General features: G+C 46.2%; 1 protein-coding gene across 1 annotated transcript in view; it reads left to right on the forward strand.

Moving 5' to 3' along the window:
• CBL (Cbl proto-oncogene) overlaps positions 1–19,928 on the forward strand; it is a 295,087-nt gene that overhangs the window by 181,472 nt on the left and 93,687 nt on the right. Inside the window, exons 7-9 of the mRNA XM_085645920.1 lie at positions 860–947; positions 1,177–1,308; positions 2,282–2,491. Coding sequence (XP_085502046.1) covers positions 860–947; positions 1,177–1,308; positions 2,282–2,491 — 430 coding nt within the window. The remainder of the gene's footprint in view (positions 1–859; positions 948–1,176; positions 1,309–2,281; positions 2,492–19,928) is intronic.

Genomic DNA, 19,928 nt, shown 5'->3' on the forward strand with positions numbered 1-19,928 from the left:
CGTCTAAGTACTCCGACGACGTCAAAGTACTCCGACGACGTCATTCCGGCGCACGACGCCGACGACGGACGCGGAGCCGCAGACGACGCCTAGCGACGCGCAAGGGGTATTGCTGACGAAAAATCTAACTAACTAATGTTTCTTACAGATACATCGTTACCGAAGGTAAGTAACTTGTTCTACGGCCTATATGTTGCTTCAGTAGTCACTTCCAAGGCAGAGTGGAGTTGACAAACAGGTGTGCTTCACCACCTGCTGATGCACAGGGGCTGTGCTGAAAAATCTACCAGATCCAGTCTGTTGCCTGGGGATATTCTGAAAGTGAGGAATTTGTGGTTAGAATATCCACCAGAAAGTGCTCCACCAAAGATAAGTAACTTGTTTGTCTGGTCTGTGGCATGTTCTGAAAGCCACAAGGCAGTCTCTAGTAGGATCTAGGAAGCCTTGATGCATATTATGAAGAATATCTGTTTGCACCAGTAATGAGCAATGTTGCATATTCTGACATCTGCGGTGTTTGCTCTGTACTGAAGAACATTTTTACTGGGGTTGTTTTACTGTTGTGCTTTGTTTTCCCTTCTGCTGTTTCATGTTGATGATGTTAGTGGAGCACTGCAGGGCCTACAATTGGGTCCACTTGTCTGGCTTCTCAGTGTGAGAAACCCATGCGCTTATATATTACTAATATTTGTGGCTTGAAGTGTTACCACACAAAAGGCATATTGAGGGGTGAAGTTGATTGTTTAAATTATTGATCAGTTGAACACAAAAAGTTTACTTGTTTGTTACAAAAGATTTAGAAATGCACGCTGATGCGGAATTTAACTTTTTGTGTCTTTGGTGTCAACAATTACTACAGTTACCTTTATCCAGATGGGCGAAATCAAAACCCGGACCTGACTGGCCTGTGTGAGCCAACCCCCCAGGACCACATTAAAGTGACACAGGTGAGCCACCTCTACTGAGCCCTGGACTCCTTCGACTCAAAAGGAAGACACTGCAAAGGTGAAAACACTAATAAGGGTGAAAATGTGCCCTGTACAATACAGGGCATATGTTCACCCTTATTAGTGGGGTTGTTTACTAGTCTGTTTGGATGTCAATTGACCGTACTCTTTTGTAACACTCTCTGGCTCTGTGCAAATATTTACTCACAACTGACCTCTTTTTTCACAGGAACAATATGAGTTGTACTGTGAGATGGGCTCCACGTTTCAGCTCTGCAAGATCTGCGCCGAGAATGACAAAGATGTGAAGATCGAACCTTGTGGCCACCTCATGTGCACCTCCTGTCTTACTTCCTGGCAGGTACTGTGTATTGTGCAGACTTTTCATGCCTGTATATCCTTGCAGGGTTCTGCCTTCAAGTCTAATGCTTTTCTTGCACTACCTCCTGATGTACTCTGCATCATGTCCTTTTCTGCCTTTCCACCTCACAGGTACTGTTCCCTGTTCTGTTTTCTTTGAGGTCTCAACTTTCTTGCATTTTTCCTGAAAGGCACTGTGCGTTGTGCTGCTGTCATGTGCTCTTTGCCCCGACAAATGCTATGAACTGTTTCCCACAGCTTACAGAAAATGTTTGACGCTCCTGCAAGGCTAACCAGACTCTCACTCATCAAGCCCCCTTACCGAAGACCAACTTGTTTTAGAATTTTTTTTATTAATTGCAGTCTTTGCATTTTGTGAACAGACAGGCGGGTGTATTTCAGCAGTTCCTTTCTGTCTAGCTCTTCAGTGTATCTACCCTCTTGGTTTTCAGTTTTTGCCTGCATTGCCACCGTCAGTAATGCCTTTGCCAAATATTGCAACGCCAGCGGGGGCTCACATATCTAATTATTTGTACTTGCACTAAACAATTAGTGGGTGAGTTTGGGCTTGAGCTGTGTACCTGCAGGTAAATGTGTGAAACCCTTTTGTGTAGCACCCATTGGGAAGGATCTCTCAGCTGTTCGTCTTTGGAAAGAAGCAGTGGCTTGTCCACTACTTATTATCGTGGGTGACGTTGGATGGACCTCTTTGTAGATCTCTTGTAAAGCACATCCTTCTACCACCCTGTGCACGTGTGTGCTTAATCAGTTAGAAAGGATTGTGAAACACTGCTTTCCAAGACAGTCATTGTTGACACTCGTTTAATGAAGTGCAGTAAAATATTTATTAATAATGTTTTTTTTTTTTTTTAAAAAAGCCCTTCCCTTTCTGCAGGAGGGCACAACACCTCACCTTTCACAAAAGCTGGGTCTGGCTCTTTTATTTACATGTGCATATACTTTTCACACTGCAGGAGTCTGAGGGCCAGGGCTGCCCATTTTGCCGGTGTGAAATTAAAGGAACTGAACCCATTGTTGTGGACCCCTTCGATCCCCGAGGTGGAGGCATGGCTGCACTGATGCGGCACTGTGCAGAAGGGGCTCATTCTCCCAGCTACGATGATGACGACGATGACCGTGTGGACGACTCACTCTTTTTGATGAAAGAGTTGGCCTGCTCAAAGGTAATTAAGAATTGCCTAGCATAGCATGACAGCAGGTTATGGGGCCCGCGGGTTCTTATGTGAGTAAGCACCATGTCAGAGGCACAGTTCATAAAATGATACTCTGTGGATTTTAAATCACTCAAGTGTCCAGTGTTTTGCTGTTTCGAGTGTGATATGGTGCAAAGTCCCTGATTTGTGGTGGAAGTACTGATTCCAATGCAGAATCTGTGGCACTAGCTGAATCCCAGCGACCGTAGAGTTAGCATGTTGAAGGAAATTCCTCCATATATAGTACTTCTTCAAAAAATCACTATTTTTCATTGTAGCCCTTGTATTTTTTGCTGTTATGGGTTGGGCAAGTTATCACAGAGAAGGACGATGGACTCCGTCTTAACAACATAGTGTGATTCTCAGTAAATCACTTCAACTCCCTCTGTTACCATGTCTATGACAAATGCCTTGGTCAGAGGCTGAATGCCTGATACATGAACAACACTTGGCAACAAAAAACAAAAAAAACTACGAAGAGACCATTCTGAACCCAGTCACTAGATGGAGGAGGAAGGCTCAGTATGTGAATCATAAATTAACAAGTTTATGACTAGACCACAGCAGAGTAGCTAATTGGGAAAATATAGTGAAGCACATAGAAATAAGTATCTTGGTTTTTTCCCCCCCAAGGGCTTTTCGGGGAGAAAAAAATCTTAACTATAAATAAAGTTCAAAGGAGAGAAAATACACTTTCGGGTATTTTGGTGGTTGGCAGAAGACTACATTTTTATGATAAGTTCTCCTAATACCCTCAACAAAGGAAATATCTGAAAGAATAATTTACTCGCAAAGCTAAATCATCACCATAAAATTCTTAGTCCGAAAATCCCACTTTAATTGTCTTGTAAAAAAGATCAACTGGCATTGTCAAAGTCTGTGGGACCTTTTGGCTTTACTGCAATTTTCTGTTTTAATTGTATTTTACGAAGCATTGGCAAAGCCAAGAGGTTTCAGCTTTAAAAGACTGAGCTGTTAGGTTTTCCAGTTCTTATACAGTATATATGTGAGTGGAGTCGCATTTAGGTGTCCCAGTGAATTCTGGTTGTAGGAGAATGTTCATAATGGGGCATGATTGAGCGCACTGGAGCTGATGCAGAAGGCAGTGTGAGTCAGTGGTCCATAACAGTGTTGAGATTACATGTTCGCCCTATCCTTGGCCTCTCTCCAGTGTACACATAGTGATGTTTACATGTGCTTGTTTACATGTGCTATTTGTAATTATCCATTATGACTGTTTACAACAAAATAATTTACTCATTTATGTCATACTGCTAACAAGCGCTCTCAAAGCTGATAGGTCTGGCTTGTTTTAGGTGTTTGCATTTTGTTGTGTGATATGTCTAGCCTAGATGCAATAGAAGGAAACTAACAAAGAGGCGTCTAAATGCTGGTCAGGCTGCCTGCCTCCTTTGTAAAGCAGAGGATTGTAGTCCCATGTTTTATGCAGGTGCCTTAATTACTTAGGAGCTTGGTGCCACTATATCCCTTAAGGAGCGGTGTTGCAGTTTTTGTCTCCGGCAAAGTTGATGCAGGAGTCATGCAGGTCATTTTCTCCATGGCGAAGCAGTCCCAAATATCCTCCACTTCTCTGGGAATGAAGCATGCTGATTAGCTAGTGATGGGAAAGGGTTGAGAGGAAGCAAGGGGTGGATGCAGCACAGGGACTCTGGGGCAGAAGCAAACTAACTGAGGCAGAGAAAACAATGTAGAGCACTGAGGGGGAGTAAACGGGTGAGAACCACGGCAGCAGGTAGGGAAGAAGTAGATAGGCAAGAGAGCTCAGCAGGGAGTGTGGGGGAGGGGCAATAAGGAGACCACTGGAAAACATGCACTCTTGTAGAGTGCATAAACAGAAAGGAAACAAGCATTGGCTTAGCCAATAGGTCTCGCCTTTGGAACCTTATAAGTATTTAGTTATGCAGTACAATATCCTTGGTGCAACAACATCAACTGTTGCATGGCTAAACACTTATAAGGCCCCAAAGGCGAGACCTATTGGCTATGCCAATGCTTGTTTCTTCTTGTATCCTTTTTGTCCGGACTCGGGCTCTTGCATGTGGGATGCAGACACTGAACTGAATAACACCTTCACCTTTTGTTATTTAATGAACCCTCAACAGCGCTGTGTGTGCCATCGATAAGTGGTGAGAAAGATCTCTTAAATTAGATCATGGGTGAAAACACCGAGACCAAAGGGTAAGGTCCCATTTTGTTGAAACATGTAGGGACAAAAAAGCTGTCTCAGTCTAATTTAGCCCGTGGATGAGATACAACTGCGAACGTGAAGGGAGGGGGGAGTGCATGGGAAGGAAACAAATGCTATGTGTGTTAGCTGTGAAGTGAAAACCCTGCCTGCAACAAAAAAAAGTAAATTAACAAAACAGTGCAATGTCCACCATTTACTATGAAAGCGTGTTCCACTGTGACTTGGTGGATAGCGAGCGCATAATACAAAATGGATTCTAAATACTTTGTGGAACGTTTCATTCATGTCTAACTCCGTGCAGTCTCCATTGGCCATTATGAACACAGTGCAAAAAGACAACTTTAAAAGGTAACCCAAGCACTGTCCTAACTTAACTTATAACAAGCTACATATGCAGGAGTGGGGCAGAGTAAGCAAGGACGCGGAATGGCATTAGAGATTGGGAGGTGTAAGCAAGAGCGTGTGGGGTTCAGTGCAAGCAATGTGGGAGGAAGACGCATGTTAAGTTGCAGGTTCCATCGCCTGAGGGGGGTGGAAGGGGCAAACAACATCGGGGCAGTTAATGACGACGCAAGCAATGACAAAGCTACAACGACGGGGCAAATAACAACAATAGAGAAACAACGGGGAAAAAAGCAACAAGCCCCATGGGTGAAAACACAGAGACCAAAGGGGAAGGACCCATTTTGTTGAAATATGTAGGGACAATAAAGCTGTCTCCGAGTCTAATTCAGCCCATGGATGAGATACATCTGCGAACGTGAAGGGAGGGGGGAGTGCATGGGCAGGAAACAAATGCTGTGTGTGTTAGCTGTGAAGTGAATACCCTGCCAAGTGAGAGGGTGAGAGCCAATGGTGGAGAGGGACACATGGAGGGAATGAGGGGAAAGCGTTAGTAGGCTGATGGCAGAGAAGAGGTGAGCGAAAACACAAAGGGAAAGGTAGCGAAATAGAAGACGGAAAGCCTTGCAGAGAAAGCAAGGAACAAGTACAGAAAATAGTGAAGACGGACACGAAAATAACGAAAAGGCAGATATAGGCACTACAAAGATACTTGTAGAGGGGGCAGCGAGAGGCGGCAAAGTATTAAAAGATAATAAGGAAAACAACAGGAGGTAGGGGTACAATCACCTTTGAGTAAAGAAAATGAGAGAATAAGCAAACCATCTAGCTGCGAGAGAGCACGAGAAACCGGTGGGTGGAAGATCCCCTTTAAAGAGTATGGAAAATAGGAAAGTAAATGAGACATCGGGATGTGTAAGAGAAACAGCAGGGCATAAGATCACCTTCAAGTAAGGAAAATGAAAGAATAAGCCAAACATCTGGTAGGGAGGAGAAACTGCAGTGTGAGTAAGAAAAGCAGAAGAGGGTGAGATTCACAGGCTCGGGAGGGGGCATTAATGGGAGAACCTGGGTAGACAGTGGAGACGGGCACTGGGGAGGATGAATAAACAGGTCAACAGGAAGCGATTTAAATTAAAGAAGGGTAGAAAGCGATACAGAACGGTGTACAGAGAGGGACGCCCAGAAGAAGGGAGGCAAAGGAAAGGTACGGAGTCATAAAAATGTTGGGAGAGATGCAAGGAGCAGAGAGAAGAGAGGCAATTGAGCGTAGAGGCAGACAGAAAGAGATAGGAGAGAGACAGGAAAAAAATGCAGGAGGGTAGAATGGTGCATAGTGAAGCGATGCAACGAAGTAGATTGGTATTGTGAATGGACTAAAGTGAGAACCAATGAAGGGTGGGATGAAAAAATATAAGAGATAATTGGTGGACACAAGTTAAGAAACTAATAGGGAGGACACAAAGTACGAATGAGCGGAGAGAGGTAAGCAGAACGGAAGAGAATAAAGTAAGGGCGGCGAAGGGGAGAGGGTTGGAGGAGCAAACGAGAAAGGCAGCAAAAGGGTTAAAAGATGTAGGGGCCTCAAAGGAGAGAAGAGATGTGTGGGTAGACTACAGAGAGAGATGTGCCTACTGTATAATCTGCAGGGTGGGCTTTAGCAGTGTATGGGTGACCGTACAGAAGGGTGAGTGGACAATAGAGTGGAGTATGTGGACTGCATAGAGAGATAGGTAGACAGAAGAGCGGTTTGGGGAAGTAAAATGGTATGCGTAGCTGCCATAGAAGAATAGGTGTACAGCATAGAGAGATGGGTAGACTTGAAGAGAAGTTTGTGTCAGTAGAGTGGTATGGGTGGATGCCAGAGAGGAACTGGTGGATGTTTCAGAAGATATGGGTGGAAAGTAGAGTGGTCTGAGGACAGAAGAGAGGAATGGATGGACAGTAGTGAGAGGTGGGTGGACTATAAGTTAGGATAGGTGGACAGTAGAAATGCATGAGCGGACTGTACAGTGGGTAAATGGACAACAGAGAAGAATAGGTAGACAGCATATAGAGATCGGTAGATCGAAGTGTAATCTGGGGAAAGCAAAGAGGGATGAGTGGACAATGAGGAGAGGTAGATGGACTTTAGCAATGGGTGGGCTAGCTGTACAGAGGAGCGGGTGGAAAATAGTAATGAGGAGTGAGGAAGCCCACTGAAAGGAGGGGTGGGGAGGAATGACGCAAGAAAGATAAAGAGCATCTGGGCGAACATAACAGCATGGGAAAGAGAAACAGCAAAGAGGGGGAGTGAGAATCAACTATAGCAAATCGAAGACAAAAACAGACAGAATTCTGGGGGAGGGAAGAGACTGAAACACTAATAGGAGCCATAAATAATAACAGCAGGGAGAGTCATTAGGGCAGAGATATATAAACAGAAGGGAGAGAGAAAGAGAAAAGTGTGGGGGCAGCAGTTGGAGGAAGAGTGAAAGATATATTGAACATTAAAGGGTAACACCAGCGGAGAGACAGAGCAGGTGACGGGCGCTAAAGGAAGAGCAACAGTAGGACAGGGCAAATCAACAGAGAGGATGGGTCGAGAAGCAGCAAAGGGAGGGTGTGAGAAACAGCTGAGCTAGGCGGCGTGGAGGGATGGGACAGGAGGGAAACTACAGTAACAGGAAAGACAGGAACAGCAGTGGAGACGAGGTCTCGGAATTTATTTACATAGGATAGAGAAACAGCAGACTGTGGAGCGGTGAAAGAAGAGATAAGGTGAGCGAAGATGTGGCGTAACGACAGAACAGCTGGTTTTGGAACTGGGCATACAGATTTGACTCTCTGCGTCGGCTCAGCCTGTGATTCTGGGCAAATCACTTAATCTCCCCCTTCCTACCAAAAATGAATGTGTCCTTGCGTAATTAAACCGGTGCTTAGGTAAAGCGCTCCAATACCTTCAAGTTGAGGTTGTGCCACATAAAAACTGCAACAGAAAAAAACGAGGGTGGAGTAGAGGGAAAGGCAGAGGAACAGAAGTGGGGGGAGCAAAAGAAGAGACAACAGAGAAAGACAAACAGAAGGGGGGGCAGAAACAGCAAGCGGGAGAGCAACGAAAAGGAGAGAGAAAAGCAAAAGCATTGGCCGGGCGGCAGTAAAAGCTAACGCCACGTGGCCGTAAAAGTGAAAGTCATCGCGATGACGCGCTAAAGCACGAGTTTTCAAAGCGCTGCTGAAGGCTAGCGGTTCGCGCGTGCCTGCTCGTGTGAACGCACGTGCTAGGCCAGCCAGCAGCACTTTGAAAACTCACCTCCAGCGAGACCTAAAAAGTAGCACCTGAAAAATTAGCTGTGGAAGGACTGAAGTAATACGTCCATGTTCCAGGGGAGTGATAAACCCAAAGAAGGAGAGACCACACAGCAAATAAATAAGAAGCAGCCAAATGTGTGACAATGAAGCCAATTAATGGTAAGCAGTGGACGGACTCTAAACACACTGCCAGCCAAGTGTCTGGCATCTGTCAACGCATGTGATTTCTGATAGAGACTTCTAAACTCAGATTCCTCACCATAGAACATTTCCCAGGTGTCAGACTGGATCCGTAAAATCTTGAGCTGTACCTCTGCGGGGCCGGTAGGTGGCGTTTGTGGGTTTGCGTTGACGTCGTTCACTTCGGATGTAACCTGCACAATGCCTATATAGGCGCTACCCCGTTCTCTGAAATTAGTTACCTTCTTTCCGCACAAACAGCGTGGATCTGGAGAGCTACCTTGGTTTTTTTTTTTTCTGTTGAATTTTTTTGAGCAAATGCTCTTACTATTTTAAAGATGTTTCTCAACAAACATACAAGTTTTAAACCTTGTGGGGAATGTTACAGGCAGATGTCTGTCTTATTCCGCTTGGTCTGTCTTGGTGTCACGGGTCGGACCACAACTCCAGGGCCTGCGACGACTGCCTGTCGGTGTACCGGAAGGCAATCCGACAGTGAGATGTGAAGCTCTTAGCAGTGCCGAATAAGAAGGCCCTGCGCCGTTTATGGTCTCTACCCTGGGAAAGATCTTGGGACAGGTATTGGAGTGGGTCTCACAGACTATTGTCATCGGTTGGGTAAGTTCAAGAATCACAAAAAGAAGTCAAAGCGTTCTTGACCTTCGCTAGTTGGCCCTGAGCTCATAAGCTCAGGGCCAACTAGGGATGGTCAAGAACGCTTTGACTTTTTTGAGGCGGCTGGGTCCACTACTCTCCTCCCCGAATTCCCCTGAACAATCCCTGATCATCTTAGGAAATTTTATGAAGCTATACACCATATTTGGGCCACGGACTTCCTCTAGAGCAAATTCAGGCCCCATGGAGCAGAGATGTGCCCCAGCTGGCTTACTGTTAGTGGGTCCGTCCCTGACGCCAGCTGAACACTATGGACCTGTTCTTGAATCTGAAATGACCTTGACATCTAACCCCATACCAGACCCAGTTCTCAGATGCCGGCAATGCAGAACCCATTGTCCTGTCCAACTCTGAGATGCAGACACTGACGCCGTTCAAACCGCCAACAGTCTGGTTTTGAAACACTGCCTCTGTCTTTTGACAGAAACCGCAGACATTCTGTCTTTGAGACAGTGTTTCCGATGGCTATGGGTTTATGGACCCAGTTGATTAACTGACCCAATTCTGTCATATGGGCAAGTGGTACAATGACCTGGGAAATGCCAGTGGACTGGACACATTTCCATATTCTGGCTTGGTCTCTCCTCTGAGACCTGCCACTGAGGAAGGCACATCCTTTGCCATGGTAGTGAAAAGGGTGCGGAGGTCCTCTACCTCCAGCTTCCTTCTGTTGTGGTCAAGACTAATGTCTTGACCAAGGTGCTTCAACCAGGGCTGAGCTCTGTGGAGCCCAATACTCCCCTTTGAGGAAGCCCTCCCGGACCTTCTCCTGGGTAGACTTGGGCTTAACCGAGAGGCATGCAAGACATCTGCAAATGCACACAATGATCAATAAATTACATGCATGACTTAAGAAGGTCCACACCAATTTATAAAAATAGCACATATCTTTACATGTGTTTAGGCATCAGAGAAAAATAGTTCGGGTAAGTACATTTTTAAATACGAATTCTTTTCAGTTAAAAAAGCGGACACAGTGCAGTTTGAGTTCTGCAGTGTTGTCCTATGGAAGGAAGAAGAATTTCTGCAACCCGGCATAGCACAGTGACTTACGGAACCGATCTCCAGGAGTTGAGGTGAGTGGTGGGCAAGGTCCAAGGCAGTACACCACCAGCTGCACACAAGCAGCATGAGGGCAGCCGGGTGCAGGGTGCAAAACAGCGTTGGAAGCCCAATTTTATTCTATGGAGCTCGGTCTCTGCGAAAAGAGGCTGCAGGCTCTGGCTAGGAGGCCAGTCAGGCTGAACCAACAAGGAGACTCAGGCCGTGGGATTCTTGGACGTAGGGACTCCTTTGGTCCTCTTCTCCACGGCCTGGGGATGACTGGCGCAGAGGTGTCCTTAAGCATCAGGTTTTTCCTTACCGGAGCAGTCACGGTAGAGGGGGCATGTGTGCAGAGGCTGCAGGCGGTGTTGTAGATTCTACCAGGAGTAAAACGACAATGGACGCGGGCTCTGGAAGGCTGGGAGACCTTGTTGGCATCGTTAGCCCACTTCGACTCAGGATTGGAGCGACAGGTGCAGTGGTGGCTTCAGGTGACGGGTTTTGGCAGTTCCGTAGGCTTCAGAGTCCTTACTTCTGGAGTTGCTGCAAGATGCAGGGAACAGTTTTGCTGTCCCACGGGAGGTCTTGGTTATTTATCGAAGACCGGTTTCTGAAGACAACAGCTGCAGGACGAGTCGACTTTGGCGCAGTTTTGGACAAGAGATGCAGACCGGCTGGCAGGGCTTCTTCTTTCTTCACTGCTTTTGCGACTCTTCGGTGTCCTCTCTTCCTAAGTCATCAGGCTCTGCCTCTGTGGTGATAGGTGAGTGTAGGGTAGTAGCCAATGGACTACTGACCCTTTGGGTCACTACGTCCCCTATGTGACAACTTCCTGTGGGAAGTGGGCATCACCCTTTCTCAGAATTCGAAATATGCCATCACAAAAATGACTACTTCTGAAAAGTCGTGTCCACCACAGTGTAGCCCACTTTAGCGGTGGTACTAGCCAGAGGTGGCAAGCCTACCTGACTAGCTAATTTCCCCACCTGTCCAGGTGCCAAAGGGGTCTTGGACAAAGGGAGATGGCTTCCTCTCCTGTGGGGGAAGCCAGATTCGCATTCCAAAGGTGGCATTTCTTTGAAGCTTGCCGGCCTCTGAATGCTAATCAGCAGGTCATCCTGTGGGAGGGGGTGTGACACCCTCTTCCTGGACATGCTTTTGTTCTGGGCCTTCTGAGAGCAAAGGCTCTCACCCTAGGAGGTCAGAACAATGCCTCGGGTGGCAGGCTGGCAGAAGCCAGCCAGGGAGCACACCAGAGGCTGGTAGGTTTTCAGCAGGCATCTCTGAGGTGCCCTCTAGGTGCATGTATTGTTAAATCTATCACTGGCATCAGTGTGGGTTTACCCATACGAGATGTTTGATACCAAACATCACTATTTTCAGTGAAGCCATTGTGTAGCTGGGGAACACGTTTTCACCATTGTCCAGCACATGCTTTAAAATGACTTACCTGTCCACCTGCACTGGCAGCAATGTGACTGACCAGCACAGAAGCATATCTGCTCATGCAGGTATGCCCTCGCAAGTAATATTCAAACTTTCTTTTTACTCCAGTTGGATTTTTTAATTATCCCTGGGTTATAGTTAAATATATGTTACGTTTTTTACACTTTTTTTTTCAAAACCTAGACACCCTTCATGGGACAAGCTAGAAGATGACCTTCTTGCCTTATTTTTTGTGCATGTAAATTATACGAAAAAGTGATTCAAACAAAGAACTTTTTTGTATACAGTGTTGGAAAGATACAGACGTGTGATTTACAAACATAAAACATATTAATGCGACAAACACATTTAAACCTGTACATTACATCAAGTAAACAGTAGCAAAGCCGGCGTTACACTCAAACATGAAGCACTGCCCGCTGTAGAATTCCCGATGCAGCACGAGGAGTGGAGAAACGTGCAGTATCCCGAAGTAGGAAGTTCTCCAATAACGCTGAGCGCCTTGTGAGAACAAGCTGTCCGTGCCGTTTCAAGAACAAACCAAGAAATAGAAGCTTACACATCCATTGAATGACCGCCAAGGATTTCCTATACTCCGCCATGAAAGGTGTAAACACAAATACGGTATTCTAAGTCCTTCTTGAAATAACCATACCCTGATGAAGACCTTCGTATTAACAAGTGCCCCCCAGAAGGTCAAAACGCGTTGGTTTTAATCTGTTGAGAGGCTCTTCTAAGAACCGAGCACACGCTTGGTCCTAAAATTGGACATAATAGAGCACATTGTACAGCGCTCTATACTCAGGTTCTAAACATCGGTTTGAAATCTCTCTGGCTAAAATATTAGCGTACTTGGAGGATAAAAGGTTTTAATCTATTGAGAGGCTCTTCTAAGAACCAAGCACACGCTTCGTCCTAAAATTGGACATAATAGAGCACATTGTGCAGGGCTCTATACTCCGGTTCTAAACATGGGTTTGACCTCTCTCTGGCTAAAACATTAGCGTACTTGGAGGTTAAAAAAGAAAAAAAAGTCCCTGTACCCTATTATTTTTTAAAACTAATAGGACTACTGTTTACTTGATGTAATGTACAGGTTTAAATGTGTTTGTCGCATTAATGTCTTATGTTTGTAAATCACACATGTCTGTCTTTCCAATACTGTAACAAAAAATTTCTTTGTTTGAATCACTTTTTCATATAATTTACATGCACAAAAAATAAGGCAAGAAGGTCATCTTCTAGCTTGTCCCGTGAAGGGTGTCTGTTTTGAGAAAAAAAGTGTAAAAAATGTAACATATATTTAACAATAACCCAGGGATAATTAAAAAATCCTACTGGAGTAAAAAGAAAGTTTGGATTTATGGTGTCAGAGGTAACTTGCTTTTGTGTATATATCAGGATTCCCACCTCTGTTCATCCTTAACCGAATCATTCCCCTGTTCTCTACCCGCTCGCAAGTAATATTCAGCACCCTGCCATAACACATGCAGTCAGTGTTAAGGGACATGGCACACAGGGATGTGTGACATGTAGTCTTTTCTCTCTTTGCACCAAGACAAGCAGCATGCAATGGCAGCCTTGCATGTGCTTGTTGAGGGGTCCCTTAGGGTGGCACAATTTGTGCTGCTGCCCTTAGGGACTCTCTTCAGTACCTAGGTACCAGGGGTAACATTTGCTAGGGACTTGCAGAGGGTGGTTAAGGTTTTGCCAATTGGGGGAATAATTGTACAGTTTTGGGGAAAAGCTCTGGCACTGGGGACCTGGTTAGCAGGAGCCCAGTGCACTTCCAGTTGAAACCGCATCAGTTACCAGGCAAATGTGGGAGTGACGATGTTAAAAAGGAGCCACCAATTCAAACTCTTTTCACTTTAGGAATTATGGCCTTTGATGTCTTGTGAAGCAAAAATGGCGTCTGCATCCGGAGTTAGGACAGGGTCTCTTCAGAGAATTAGAAGAACCATGGCTCGATCTGTTTACTGCCAAGAATGTCAGCACTTCTGCACGTTAGAGTTTCCAAAGGCTTCTCTTGCTCGGATACGCGTTCTGTTTAGAATGGAACTCTGGACTCCTGTACACCTTTCCAGATACCTCTCCTGTCCGAGTTCTCAAGAAGATCAGAACCAACCGGGCCCAAGACATCCTTGTGGATCCGGATTGGGCATGGAGAGCATGGCATACAGAAGTGTCTGAACTGGAAAATCTCCTGTCGCAACACCAGGACAGGGTCTTGCACCAGAACCTGTGCACTTCACCTTCATACATGGAAATTGAGTGGCGACAGCCAAGTGTCTCATCTGCCTTCCAAGATCTGCGATGTCATTCTAGCAGCTAGGAATCCCTCAACTAAAGCAGTATACGCTTGCCACTGGGACAAGTTTGTGGCTTAGTGCTCCTCTTGACAAGTTGACCCACTTCCTGCCTATGTCCTTTTTGTGCTGTCTGCTCGAAAAGGCCTTGCTGTGGGCACGATTAAAAATTAGCTTTCTGCCATTTCAGTTTTTCTGGGGGTTGCCAGATTCAGCCCTCCCTTTTCAAGTCATGAGGTGTGACACATTTCCTTAAGGGTTTACATTTCTCCCCTCCTACACCTTCCAATATGCCCCAATGGAATTTTAATTTAGTTTTGATGTTTGTGTTTCTTCATTTGACCCACTACACAGCTGTCCTCAAAGACTGCTGACTATTAAGACAGGCTTCTTAGTGGCCATTACAGTGGCCAGGAGGGTCAGCAAGCTTCAAGCTCTTTCACTTAACCCTCCGCATACCAGCATTTACCCAAACAAGCTGGTTCTTTGGCCTAGCACTTCCTTTATACCGAAGGTGGTGACTTTCTTCCATGTCTGCTAAAACATCATGCTGCCGACATTGTTTGCTCCATCTCATCCTTCCAAGGAAGAGGAGAGACTCCATTTCCTAGCCCCCAAAAAAGCCCTGTTTTATTATTGATCAGACCAAAGAACGCAGGGTGGACGATCAGCTCTTCATTTGGTTCGCTAGAGAGAAAAATGGCAAGGCAGTGCAGACGCATCCATCCCTCGATGGATTGCACTCTGTATAAAATCTCCTACACTCTAGCTAAGAAACGGCCCCCTGAGGGCTTTCGGGCTCATTCCACCAGAGCAAAGACCACCTTTATGCGTTAGCATGATGAGTGCTTGTCCTGGACCTCTGCCAGGCCGCTATAGGGCTTTGCTCCACATGTTGACAAGAAATTAATGCCTGGACAGTGTGGTCTATTGAGTCGGGCATTTTGCCCGTTCGGTCCTCCTGGATTTTTTAGTTTGAGTCAGTTTGCAGACCCGCCTCCGTCTACACTGGCACCGGACTCGTCTCATCCGGAGTGGAAGACGTCAATGCAGATCTGCCATCTCCAACGAACGGCATGCAGAGATTCTGCTCAAGATTTTCTTGATCCAGTCAGATACCTGGGGAATATTCTAAGGTAAAGAATCTGCAGTTAGATAGTTTCTACCAGAAAAAAACATTACCAACGATAAGTAACGTGTTCATCTTGTATGCTTCGACCTAAATATTGGGAAATGGTGTATATTGCCATGGCCTATTGCATAGGAGAATTTTATCTCTATTTCCAATTGCACATCTGTATCTATTGGATAGTTCATTTGGCCATGAATGCCTGATTGAGGATCTAATTAATGACATTACAGCTGTACTTCTGCCTTAAAAATCTTGAAATGACCGTATTTAGGAATTCAAAGACTATTCCCATGGTTAAGCTCAAGATTGAAAATTCAAAACTTTTTCTTCATTTTGTGTTCTTCTTTGATATTCATAAACAGACTAGAGAAGCAAGCTAATCCATTGATCCCAGAATCTACAATTATAGACTGAAGAAAAAAATCAACTATGCAAACAAGCTAACCAGAAACCTTGCCAACCCAGGTATCTGTTTTGGAGTCATACTTAATGATTGGCACAGTTATTTACTGCTTCTCTCACTGGCCAATCTGCAAGTCAATCATTGTGACACTTCTAAAGGGCCTCAGTGACCGCTTTACCACTTGAATTCAAGTAATAAATCGGAACACTATGCATCTGGCTAGCACTTGCTTTATGGTTGTCAAAATAATACTGTTTAAACGTCGAGTTTCTTTGTGTAACTTTAGTGTTTGGGTAATACATTGATGATCTCTTTATACTCGTGGTATGAAGACGACACATGGAGCAGTATTAACATGTTGACATAGCAGACATTCTGAACCAGCCTTTAAAAACAATACCCATTAACTGTTAAAAACATTTGGTTCGAGGCATATGAGCTGCAGATCACACACTAAGGAAAAGATCGCCATCTGGTGTTGGGCTCGGATGATTGCAGGTTGTGGTTGTCTTCGGAAGAAGTCTTTGGTCACAAGATTGGTGACTCCTCCCCTGGACAACAGTGCGCATGGGCATCCACTCCATCCTCAGATTGTTTTTTTCCGCCATTGGGTTCGGATGAACTTTTTTCCGCTCCAGCAGAAAACTTATAGCAATCACTACAACTCTCAAAATTTGAAAACTCGACGTCGAAAACCATATCGGACCGACTCCGGACGCGGCTGATGGAAAGGACACCTTTTAAAAAATGCCCCCAATGTGGAGCAAAGTTCCCTCATAGCAATCACCACGAGGTCTGTAATTTGTGCCCTTCACCAGACCACAACGAATCCAGCTGTCCAGCCTGCGCTGCATTCCGTTCGAAGAAAACTATCCAGGACCAAAGAGCTCGACGCCACATCATGGCCAAGCTGGTTCCGGAACCAGAAGACATCTTTGCACAGGATGTCCCTGACGATGCCTCCGAAGATCTCCAGATTGTGTCCGAGGCAGACTATTCAGATCCGGGGCAGCCTGTGAGTACCAGCCCCCCTACCCCAACACCACCCAAAAAGACATTGGTCAAGACTCTGCCAGCTGGGCCCAGTCGCGATCCAAAAACATCTTCTGAAGCCCCGCCCTCGGGCCCGGCTCCGAAGAAAAGTAAGCCTGCAGGTGGCTCGGGCTCGAGCAAACCTCATGTCATTATGCCTATAATACCTTCGGCACCGAAGCAGGCTCCGAGACCGAAATCTCCATCGGCCCCGAAACGTCACTCGGCACCGACATCTCCACCGGCACCGAAACGTTCTTCGGCGCCGAGGTCTCCACCGACACCAAAAGGCTCGTCGGCACCGAAAGGTTCTTCGGCACCGAAAAATCCACCGGAACCGAAAAGTTCTTCGGCACCCAAAACATCCTCAGTGCCAAAACAAGTCCATAAAGAACCAAAAAAGTCGGCGCCAAAGCCGCCTTCGGACAGTGAGGAACTCTTTCGGCCTGATCCAAAGCAAAAACGGATTTACATAAATCCGAAAACTGGACATTTCACAGCGGTGCCCTACAAGAAAAGGAAGCTGACACAACACCTCCTCCAGCACCTCCAAAGAAGGACTGTGCCACTTCACCCATACGTCCTTCCTCTCCTACATTACCTCCTATTCCATCCCCCCACCGCCTTCACCTCTACCATCTCCTTCTCACACACCACCTCCACAGGATGATGATGATTTAGGGGGAGACCCAGATTTCTTTACTTATCCCACTGATCCTACCGATCCCTTTACACTCCCGGACACAGCACCAGTAGATGACTGGACTTACCCTATGCCTGATATGCCTGACCCCACTCCATACCCCTCAAAACCCTCTCCTCCTGATGACCATTTAGGGTTCGGTCAGCTTCTAAACAGAGCAGCATCGTTTCATGGTGTCACCATGCACACCGACACTCCTGAGGAGGATTTTCTACTCAACACTTTTGAGCAGTCCCAGAAAACAGTCCACATTCTACCCATGATTAAGGGAGTGATAAAGCATGCCAATGAGGTTTTTAAAGACCCTGTCAGGGCCAGGGTTCTCAACCCCAGAATAGAAAAAAAATATAGACCGGCGCCACAAGATCCTGCGTACATCAAGGCGCAACTCCCCCTAGACTCACTAGTCGTATCAAATGCCAGAAAACGGGCGAACTCCCAAACAACCGGAGACACGCCACCCCCAGACAAAGAGTCTAAACTCCTGGAGGCTTCCGGCAAAAGGGTTGCCGCTCAAGCTGCTAACCACTGGCGTATCGCAAATACACAAGCCCTATTGGCTTGATAGAGCCCATTATGATCAACTAGAGGATCTCTTGCAACACCTGCCTGAACCATTCAAAACTCAGGCCACTGACCTCATCCAAGAGGGCAAACTAATATCCAATGCCTCCATTAAATGTGCATTAGACGCTGCGGACACCGCCTCTAGGGCAGTCAACACAAGCGTATTGCTTAGACGCCACGCATGGCTGCGCATTTCCGGCTTCAAGCCGGAAGTACAAACCACCATTCTTGCTCAACCCTTTAATCAGGAGCAATTATTCGGCCCTGCAGTAGACACTGCCCTAGAAAAAATGAAGAAAGATAATGAGACTGCCAAATCTATGGGAGCATTGCAGTCTACTCAACCCAGAGGCTCCTTTCGTCGCTCCTTTTATAGAGGAGCTTCCAAAAATGTGTGAACAGACAACTCTTCCACCTTCAAAGCATCAGGTCAAACATCCCCTAACAGAGGATATTTTAGAGGAGGTTATCGGGGAAACAATACTAAAGGCCGAGGACGGGGCAACAACAACACCCGCACCTCTACAGCCACCAAACAGTGACTTGCCACCACTCCCCCCAGACCATTCCACTCCGGTCGGGGGCAGACTTCAACAGTTCCTACATGTCTGGAATACCATCACTACAGACAGGTGGGTAAGACAAATTATCCAATCTGGCTACTGCCTCGAACTCATAAACCCACCCCCAAACATACCACCCAGGCACCGTCCCATGACGTCTCACCACCTCACGCTCCTCAAACAAGAAATACAGTCTTTGCTTCAAAAACACGCAATAGAACCTGTTCCACTACAACATCAGGGCACAGGAGTATATTCCCTATACTTCCTCATTCCCAAAAAGGACAAAACCTTAAGACCCATACTGGACCTCAGACTACTAAACCAGTACATACAATCGGATCATTTCCACATGATCACTCTCCAACAGGTCCTTCCATTACTTCAACAAGGAGACTTCCTTGCCACATTAGACCTCAAGGACGCATATTTTCACATCCCTATGCATCCCGCTCACAGGAAGTATCTACGATTCGTGGTAGACGGTCAGCACTATCAGTTTACAGTTCTCCCATTCGGAGTAACAACTGCACCCAGGGTGTTCACCAAATGCTTGGCAGTTGTGGCAGCATATCTCGGGAGACTAGAAATCCAGGTCTTCCCCTATCTGGACGATTGGCTCATAAAAGCCAATACTCTAGACAAATGCGTTCTCCACACTCACCGCACTATTCAAACCCTACACAACTTGGGATTTACCATCAACTATCCCAAATCTCAACTACAACCCTCCCAAGTACAACAATACCTGGGAGCCACCATAGACACAGCCAAAGCCGTAGCTTATCCCAGCATAGCCAGGATAGCCAACATACAAAGTCTCATCAAAACATTTCAAACACAACAGTCTCTCCCCGCAAGAGTGTTCATGCAACTCTTAGGCATGATGGCGTCATGCATCTCCATAGTACCCTATGCACGCCTTCAAATGCGTCCCTTACAGGAATGTCTAGCACAACAGTGGAATCAGGCCCACGGACAACTTACCGATCTGGTGTTGGTGGACAGCCGCTCACTTCGCTCACTGAAATGGTGGAACACCATCAACCTGTCCAAAGGGCGGCCGTTCTTGGAGCCCCTTCCACAAGTTGTGCTGACCACCGACGCCTTTCTCACGGGGTGGGGAGCCCACCTCCTTCAACACACCACTCAGGGAAAGTGGACCACTCAACAAGAACAGCTCCACATCAATCACCTAGAACTTCTAGCGGTGTTCCTAGCACTGAAATCCTTCCAAGTGCATCTAAAAAACAAAACTGTCCTCATCCACACGGACAACATGACCACAATGTATTACATACAGAAACAAGGAGGGACACATTCTCTACAACTGTCCCAACTGGCGCAACAAATTTGGAGATGGGCAATTCCCCGAAACATCTACCTGCTAGCAGAACACCTCCCTGGGGTTCAGAACCAGGTGGCCGACCTCTTAAGTCGCCACACACAGCAGATACACAAATGGGAACTACACCCCAAAGTGTTACTCCCATTCTTCCAAAAGTGGGGAC

The sequence above is a fragment of the Triturus cristatus genome, chromosome 3_1 (assembly GCF_964204655.1).
Source record: "Triturus cristatus chromosome 3_1, aTriCri1.1, whole genome shotgun sequence".
NCBI classification, from domain to species: Eukaryota; Metazoa; Chordata; class Amphibia; order Caudata; family Salamandridae; genus Triturus; species Triturus cristatus.